The sequence below is a fragment of the Ruditapes philippinarum genome, unplaced genomic scaffold, assembly GCF_026571515.1.
Source record: "Ruditapes philippinarum isolate M1 unplaced genomic scaffold, ASM2657151v2 ctg3338_1_1_1_1, whole genome shotgun sequence".
NCBI lineage: Eukaryota > Metazoa > Mollusca > Bivalvia > Venerida > Veneridae > Ruditapes > Ruditapes philippinarum.
In genome coordinates this window covers 73,432-83,352 of record NW_026858691.1, presented here as the reverse complement: position 1 = coordinate 83,352, position 9,921 = coordinate 73,432, and the positions used below count along the sequence as shown (strand labels likewise).

Sequence of the window (9,921 nt, the reverse complement as noted above, 5' to 3'; positions counted from 1 at the left end):
AAAATGAAAAAATTCCCAAGTGCACGCCCTGAATAGATTTTTGAGGAAATAAATTTAGATGAAGGTGAAACAGAACATTTTAAATTAGTTAACGACCCTTTGCCCCGGGACGATAAGAAAATGCAGCATTTTGACAAACAGTTGAATTCGTCGGCTTACACTAAAAGCTGTAACGACTATTTAAATAAACATTAGATCTGTCGGTGAATTAAAGATTGAATCTGACGGTGATTTAAACATTGGGTCTGCAGCCAAAATGATGGAAGGACACGAGAAGTATGATTCCGTGGAGGTTGGTAGTACGGAAGTAGATAGTAATATAAATGTTGTAGACATGACAAAAACAACATCTGGAGGTAATTGATTTTTATCTAGAATTACGAATGTTACAGCTATAAGTGCAATTTATGAAGAGAAATATAATGATACGATCCCGTTGAGTATTGAGCGTAACATATGATAATTTTGATCCCGTTACTAACGCCTTCTTATTAAAACCTTTCACCAGAATGAATTTCTTGTTATTGGCGTCCGCGCCGAAGCGCGGCGCACTTATGGAATGAAATCAGATTTTGTGAAAGGGCGACAGCAACTTCTCGAGCCTTTTAGTCGGTCATGATAAAAGCCGATCATTCCGATCGGTATGAGGGTGCTTGATTATTAATTAAGAATGAAATGTCGTGATATGTTACAATGAATAGCGAACTGGAGAATTTAGCAATGCAAACATTTTCAAATGAAATAACCTTTTCCGTCAATAAATCGCGCTCTTCGGGGTTTTTTATTTATCATTTTGTAGTACACAGTGGGTTATCATGGTATGTTATTGTTGTACATGTATCCTAGAAAGATCAGTTGATGACCTAAATATTCCAAAAATCTATTTATAGATATATCTATTTATCACTCCTATCGGTAATTACCGGTCTCTCCCGGTCTATTTTGACCGGGATTTACTAGTGACCGGACAATAGTACCACACGTTTATTTCCGGTCTCTCCCGGTTTTGGAGTAGATGTTTGATATCGTTACAATTAGAAAAAAAACAACAACAATAGCATGTTTCATTTTATCTATATATAGATAAAAACAATAAATATGTACACGGATTTATATGTAATATAAATCCGTGATATGTACAATTATTGAGAAAAAGGTACATTTTTATGGTATTAAAATGACATTATCAACTTTGAAACATTTTATTTAATTTGTTATCCGTGTTTAGTAAAGATGCCGAGGAATTATTCAAAGTTACAAATTAGATTTTATGAATTATTCAATTGATTGATAATTTAAAAAATGATAAAGAAAAATACAAATGTACATGTGCATGGTTTAAAAATAAACAATATTATATATTAAAAGATAAACCATAATTTACTGACTTTTTCCAGTTAAGCTTTGACTTATAATCGTCGGTCAATATGACAATTGAATTCTTAAAATTTATTTTACAATTTTAATAAAAAAGAGCAGTAAAAACTCAGTATTAAAATAGCACTTAAAACACAAAAAAGAAAAGAAAACAATATTCATAAAATTTGTATTTTTTTATTAAAATTAAAAGATATTACAATTATTGTATAATAAACAATTATGCTCAACATGATCAACATGGTAATATAACCAGTGTCATATTTTTACTAACTTAAAGTGTGAACAGATACCTTAAGAGGGGGTCTTCGCTAATAGCGATAACATAATAAGGGACAATTACAAAGGTGTGGTACGTGTTGATCATGCGTTACACATATGGATTATAAATGATTGCATACATGTATATCCGTTGCTATTAATAACCACGCTCATAAAGAAATAACAAGTAATATTCTAATCTCTAGCATGCCAATCAAAGTTCATAATGAACAATGTCTTTCGTCCGCTCATTCATAAGTGATATACATTTCTGGTAGTTTATAAGAATATCTTGTCATCATATGTGTACTAGTTCATCTTCACTTGCTGCATTTCTTGCTTGGACGCCCTGTGATGCTTTGCATCAATGCTTTTCTTGTAGTTACTTGTAATTGCATGTCAACTGTTGAATCAAAATGATGAAATCTGACTGTCGATATATAAAATAATGCAATGATCTGGTTTATGTTCCTGAGTCTTTTTGTATTGGCTGTAGATTTATCATATTATTGACTTTACTAGAATAGATTTCTTTCTTTTTAATTAAAACAGTTTTTTAAACAATATGTGAGTGATGCCATAATTCGGCCCATTTGCTCATGTGAGTAAAGATGAAAAACGAGACGCGAATATTAAGCACACTTTTTATTAGATAGTATTCTTTGCAGCACCACTGAACGTGTGAAAAAAATCTTTTGTCTCATTGCATAATCATTTCTTACATTTTGAGTTCTTAAATACCCAGCAGGACCTAATTTTGTCATATGTGTTTACAGATATGGGATCAGAGAGGTTGACGGTATCTAAAAACCTAGCCCTTACCATAATAAATAGTTAAACTTGATTTCTCTAGAGAAAACCATTTTATAATTCTAATTGAACATTTCAACATGAAAAATGAACTGTGCAGAACATGATCCGACGACCACAAATATGGCGTCTAATAATGGTTTACACCGGTCGCCTGGGTAAATAATGTTGAAATAACCCTACTATGAATTATGAAGCCAAGCTGTCATCGTTGAAAATTTTTCATTAATTTTCGTGCGTTTTGTAGAAATGATTTCTTGTATTTTTCATCTTTATAGGAAATCAACATGATAAGTTTCAAGTAATCATTGAACCATCACAACTGACAAAGATGTGTGCTATGGAAGGGGAGATGACGCTATCGATAAAAGATAAGGCTCTCTATTTCAAAGATAAGAACACAGGTATCACAAAATACTGGTTTCCGTTTTCTTGGATAAGACGCTTCGGGAAAGACGATTCAGTATTCAGTTTTGAAGTTGGTCGAAAATGTCCGAATGGAGAAGGACATGTGATCTGTATAACTAAAAAAGCCAAACAAATTCATAAGAAGTGCATTAAAGGATTGAAAGAGAAAAAAGCAAGTATGAAATGAGAATATTATAAAATATGCAAATATCCCGTCGCGTGACAACACTAAGTTTGATTAAAAAAAATATATATATATATATTTCAACATGATGTCATTTGCGTTACACAAGCATAGTGTTAAGAAGCGTTAAATGTTAGCGTTATACTATAGACGCGTCAATGAAATTGTTCTTTTTCACTTCAAATGGTCTCTTTTTTTGGTATGTGATAGATACAATGTTAAATTCGCGTACGTTCATAATATATTGCACTCGTTGAATAAAATAACATTATGCTTTCTACAGAAGCACGTGAAATATAATTTTATTCAATTCGTTTAATAAATTCAGTATGAAACTTACACTCATTTAATATCCTCAATTTATATTTACTTTTTTTATTTTATTCATTTACTTGACACGAAACTCGCGATAGCACAAGTATACTGTTTGAACCCTTCGTATAATAGTGCGCATTTTCACTCGATGAATATTTCTCAGTCAGAGGTACTTCCTGGAAGAATGCTTTTCAGTAAGAAGTTCTCATTTGATATATATATATATATTACTAAGTTAGAAGTACCCTGCCGAATAAATAAGTTAATATACATAAATAAATATTACTTCGATATATATCACTCAGTAAGAATAGCCCACTCGATAAATATCACTTCATAATAATTACTACTCGATGAACATTTCTCAGTAAGAAAAACCCACTTGATGATTATTACTCACTGAGAAGTACTGAATTGAGGAATATTGACCAGTAAGAAGTACATCCCGATGAATATTACTAATTCACAAGTTCTCATTCGATAAATATCCCTCAGTAAGAAGTATTCATTCGATGAATATTTCTCAGTTAAGTATACTCAATCGCCGAATATTTTCACTGAGAAGTACTTACTGAGAAAAGCTCCATTGATGAATTACTAAAACACTCTGTTTGATTGAGTCTATACATGAGGGATCATGAAAAAGTGCAGAATCCCTCACGCCTCTAATACCGACTAGCAGTATACTTTTCAGTCCTTAAAAATGCTTGAAACAATTATCCTGAAGGACCAGAAAACTATAACAACACTGAAGTATAGTAAGCGGAAACATGTCACGGCTGCCACACAACACTTGACACCTGCTATTGTGATGCATAAATATCTGGAAAGAAGATGTATCTTTAAAAAGGATACTCGGTCGATGTAAAACTGGGTAACTTGCATATTTCAGTTCTTAGTTTTTCATGCATTATCTATAGTTATATAGAAATGTTAGCATAGCTTGCATAACAATAGCAGAATAATTTCTTGTAGGGTAATGAATCTTGAAAAATGGATCACTTTATAAGGTGTATGTGTTTCTAGACACAATTACCACGCGCTAAATTGGAAAATGTAGCTTATATTGCATTACATATTAACCAACATTTGTTTGTAAGTAATTATATTATTTTAATTATATTCGTACATTCGTATACGAACAATAATGTTATACTATAACGATACTTTTCATTCCAACTGTAGAAATGTTTTTTTTTTCTATACATAATGTCAATATATTTTTTCATCTTTACAAGCATAAATAGTCCACCATCATCATGTCATATCAATAAAATGTACTCTTTTACGGAAAGGGAAGTAAATAGATATGATTCATGTATTGTTATTTGTTTTGCAATTGTCTATTATGTGTTACACAAATAAGATGTTGGAACAAATTCATCTGTAAAGTTGAGATGATATAACATGTAAAGTTTAAAAATATTTTCAATTCTCAAGACATTTTGAAAAGAATAGTTAAGGAGGTGTTTGAAATTTTGTTAAATCGAACGTGATATTCAGATATAAAAAGGTATTTATCAATTCGTTTCATAAGTTTATTGACATTTACAATATAATTATACAAGATATTCAAGTTTAAATTTTGTAAATGATTGTATATTTTTTTGTGAGATGGGTGGGCCCCTGCTATTGAAAGGAAAAACTCTGTATAAGCAAATGCAATTATTACAACAATTTATCTATTAAGTATTTTCTTCAGAATCTCTTCATGTGTTTTCCCTGTGTCAGCAGGACATTAAAAAACTAAAAAACAACAAAAAACCCACATTATTTTCACATATACGAGGGTTTTTGCAGAAGTAAAGAGACTTTTGTGATAACTACTTTATTTTCTTTCACTCGTGTCAATTTCTCTGCTTAAATATAGTTGAATATGTAAACCATATTAAAGAACGCTCTACATCGAAATTCTTTTTTTTGGCTTGCAGCCACGGCTGCAAGCCATTTCATATGGAAAACTTGTTCCGGTTAGGTGGTTTCCTGCTTACATCTGTTGGTGCATGTATTGAACGGGAAACAGCTGAAAATCGTGCCCAATCGCCAACTTTTCGGCCCTTTTCCGTTCACTCTTCCCGGATTAATTTGATAATAGCCGATGTAGTTCCGATTGCAATCGTGACAATTCGGGCGGATTCCATCATACTACCGAATCAGACGAAGTAATATGACCGGAAATCTAAGCTATTTTTAGTTACTTCGGTAAATCCCAGTTGTTTATAATAAAGTAGGATTTCTTATTTTTAACTTGATTATCTGTTTTAAAACCGTAATAAATTAATAAACGAAAATTGTTCCGTTTTAATTGTTTTTCAAGACGCAAGAGTTAGTTTCTTTTATAAATTGTTTTTGTGCTGTATTAGTTTTATACATGTAGTACTTAGTAATTCCCCGTCTTCAAAGGGTGATCGAGTTATATTTAAATATACTGAACTTCTTGCGTGAGGTAATCTAAAAATAGCCATGTATATCATTAACCTTCCCACTACCACGGTTACTTCCCCCTGATCTGTACAGTTTAAAGTAGCAAAGCGTGACGTAACAGCTGTTGAGGAGTTTGGTACTGATATCGTCTATTCGTGATCGTGTAACACAGTTGATACATGCTTATTAATTGGTACCACGTAACAAGTATTTTAGTTGCATTTACTTGTCTATAAAGCAAAGGAATGATTTCGCTGCGAAAAAGGGAAATGAAATGTGCAACACTTGTTTTCCTTTTAGTATCACGTTAGTATTTTTACGATTGAATCATTTTCTTTATTAGTTTTTATACAATAGAGAATAGATTTTCAAATCGTTTTGACAAAAAAATATTCATTTCCAAAAAAAAACAACCCCCCAAACTAAATAAACCCTTTATGATATACAAATACCGTAATTAAAAAAAATGTGATGATAAATTGAAATAAAAAAAACCACACAATTTTAAAGGGTTGGGATGAAGGCACAACTGTGCAAGCCTTTCCTTTTAAAAGGAAACTTTATTCTTTACTTAAAAATTCGAAGCGTTTCCAAGGTTTCTAACGGCGCACGAAATATTATATGACGCCAAGAGTAAATTTGCCCACTAAAAACCTGACAAAGACCTTATAACGGCACGTTTTGTTCGTCAGTCTATAAGCGACAAACAGAGAGGCGGACGCCCTACGAATCTGCGATTAACACTCTTAAAGCAGATAAGAGAAAAGATTGCCTGGGACTGAAGGTTTACAGTAAAATGTTTAGCCTCAGCACTTGGTACATGTGTACATCTAAGGATGCAGTTGTTCGGATACTTGAAGATGTGAACATGAGCAAGGTAAGCGCTAGATAGGTACCACGACTTTCTTATCGACGACCAAATGACCCAGCGACTGATGTCATCGTCAAGATTTCTGGAGCGATAAGAGAAGAAAATGCGATGCGTTCCTAGACAGGATAGTCACCCAGGGTGAACTTTGTCTTTGAAATTATGACCCAGGAACAAATGTCGACTCGTCTATTCGGAAAGCTACAGGATCACCACCGCCGAAGATGGGTGTGACGATCAGGTGGCAGGTACACGTAAGTCTTCTGAAGTGTTTAATTAGATAGATATATTTCGAAATGGTTACAATAAGTACAGAAAACGAGAAAAAATGGGCCCACGCCACACAAAATGTGTTCGCACTGGCGGAGACTACGTAACTTAGAGAAGGCGTTGCACGCGAAATCATCTGTGGCGTAAGTTTTTGTGCTTCGTGTTTCAGTCAGTGATGTGTGTATTTAGTATGAAGATATTTTAATATTCCTTGTATTTCTACGCATAATATTAAAATATGGCACTTTAGCCATGTTTTTTATTTTCTTTTGAAATTATTTTCTTATTATTACTAAATGTACAAAAGTTATCTCGTTACTTCTGCGACAACCCTCAAACTTACAAAAAGGAACATGTTTTACTTGAATTTTCATTTTTTTCAAATATATTTTGATGAAACATGTGTCATATGTACAACTTTATTCATACCACGCCATTAAATCTAACCTGTTTGCTTTCCTTTCAAGCGATCAAATTTCTTATTTTCAAAGTGTATTATTCATTAACATTCTCAAAGTGCTGAATTATGACGTCTAACGATGAAACGAAAAAAATTAAAGAAGAAAGCCAGAGTTTCGTTATAAAGAAAGTCGGCGGCAAGTATTGGATCCTAAAAACAAATACTTCCTCAAAACGTCTTGCATTTCTTGATGATGCTAAGAATGTTAAAATTGACGATAAGATTCTAATAGCAGATGAAACGATTATTTGAAATACACACAAAAAATGAAAAAGGTGAATATTTATTTTCGACATCTTGAGGATGTTGCCTGCGAGACCTATTTTTCTGTGACTGAAAGCACATTAAAAACATTCTGGAAAAAAAAAGATCCTCCGGAAGCACCAATAAAGACGAACAAAGACAATAATGAAATGAATCTTTATGATTTTTCTTCTAAAAAATGGACAAGTCAAAGTCAGCATTGAAAAAACCAAGTGAACGTCGTGTAAATGAAGATTATTATGAGGAAATTGATTTAAATAAGGGTGCAACAGGACATTTTGAATTAGAAAACTATTCTTTGCCTCAGACCGATAATGAAATTCAGGCATTTGGACACACTTAACCAAATTCTTCTGCTGACACTTATAGCTGGCATGACGATAATTTAAACATTGGATCTTTTAGTGAATTAATTATTGGGTCAGATAGTGATTTAAACATTGGGCCTGTAGCCGAAATGATGGACGGACACGAGAAGTATGATTCCGTGGAGGTTGGTAGTACAGAAGTAGATAGTGATATAAATGTTATAGACATGACACAAACAACATGTGGAGGTAATTGATGTTTATCTAGAATAACGAATGTTACAGCTATAAGTGCACTTTATGAGGAGAAATATAATTATTTCTTACATTTTGAGTTCTTAGATACCCAGCTTGACCTAATTTTGTCATAGGTGTTTACAGATATGGGACCAGAGAGGTTGACGGTATCTAAAAACCTTAGCCCTTACCATACTAAATAGTTAAAATTGATTTCTCTAGACAAAACCATTTTATAATTCTAATTGAACATTTCAACATAAGTACTCAATAAATAACGAACTGTGGAGAACATGATCAGCAGACCCAAATATGGCGTCTTATCATGGTTTACACCGGTCGCCTTGGTAAATATTGTTGAAATAACCCTACTATGAAATGTGAAGCTAGGCTTTTTTGTTGAAAAGTTTTCATTGATTTTCATGCGTTTTGTAGAAATGATTTCTTGTATTTTTTCCATCTTTATAGGTAATCAAGATGATGAGTTTCAAGTTATCATTGAACCATCACAACTGACAAAGATGTGTGCTATGGAAGGGGAGATGACGCTATCGATAAAAGATACGGCTCTCTATTTCAAAGATAAGAACACGGGAATCACAAAATACTGGTTTCCGTTTTCTTGGATAAGACGTTTCGAGAGTTACAATTCAGTTTTCAGTTTTCAAGTTGGTCGAAAATGTCCTTTCGGAGCAGGAGATGTGATCTGTATAACTAAAAAAGCCAGACAAATTCATAAGAGGTGTATTAAAGTTATGAAAGATAAAAAAGCAAGTATGAAATGAAAATATTATAAAATATGTAAATGTCCCATTTTCACTCGATGAATATTTCTCAGTAAGAGGTGGTACCTGGAAGAATGATTTCAGTAAGAAGTTCTCATTCGATATATGTTACTAAGTTAGAAGTGCCGAATAAATAAGTTAATATACATAAATAAATATTACTTCGATATATATCACTCAGTAAGAATAACCCACTCGATAAACATCACTCCATAATAATTACTACTCGAGGAAAAACCCACTTGATGAATCTTACTCACTGAGAAGTACTGAATTGAGGAATATTGACCAGTAAGAAGAACATCCCCATGAATATTACTAATTCACAAGTACTCATTCGATAAATATCCCTAAGTAATAAGTATTCATTCAATGAATATTTCTCGGTTAAAAATACTCAATCGTCGAATATTTTCACTGAGAAGTACTTACTGAGAAAAACTTCATTGATGAATTACTAAAACACTCTGTTTGATTGAGTCTATACATGAGGGATCATGAAAAAGTGAAGAATCCCTCACGCCTCTAGCAACGGCTTGAGCAGTATACTTTTCAGAACTTAAAAGTGCTTGAAACAATTATCCTGAAGGACCAGAAAAACTATAACAACACTGAAATATTGTAAGCGGCAACATGTCACGGCTGCCACACAACACTTGACACTTGCTATTGTGATGCATAAATATCTGGAAACAAGATGTATCTTTAAGAAAGATACTCGGTCGATGTAAAACTGGGTAACTTGCATATTTCAGTTCTTAGTTTTCCATGCATTATCTATAGTTTTATAGAAATGTTAGCATAGCTTGCATAACAATGGCATAATTATTTCTTGTAGGGTAATTTATCTTCAAAAATGGAACAATTTATTAGATGAATGTGTTTCTTAACAAAAGACAATTGTTTTTATAAAAACTTTATTAATATGCAAAAATATATATTAGAACTAT

At 32.6% G+C, this 9,921-nt stretch overlaps 1 protein-coding gene across 1 annotated transcript; it reads left to right on the top strand.

Annotated features, from left to right (window-relative positions):
• The first annotated feature begins 44 nt into the window (after positions 1-44).
• On the top strand, positions 45-4,546 carry LOC132753969 (docking protein 2-like). The gene is made up of 2 exons (XM_060744543.1): positions 45-356; positions 2,727-4,546. Exons 1-2 carry the CDS (start codon positions 257-259, stop codon positions 3,041-3,043), a joined length of 417 nt encoding a protein of 138 aa, XP_060600526.1. The 5' UTR covers positions 45-256; the 3' UTR covers positions 3,044-4,546.
• Positions 4,547-9,921: the final 5,375 nt, after the last annotated feature.

Bases quoted from the DNA above. Each gene is read 5' to 3' on its own strand.
- LOC132753969 (XM_060744543.1), top strand. From the start codon at position 257: ATGATGGAAGGACACGAGAAGTATGATTCCGTGGAGGTTGGTAGTACG. The intron at 357-2,726 runs GTAATTGATTTT...TCATCTTTATAG, and splicing joins GACAAAAACAACATCTGGAG to GAAATCAACATGATAAGTTT.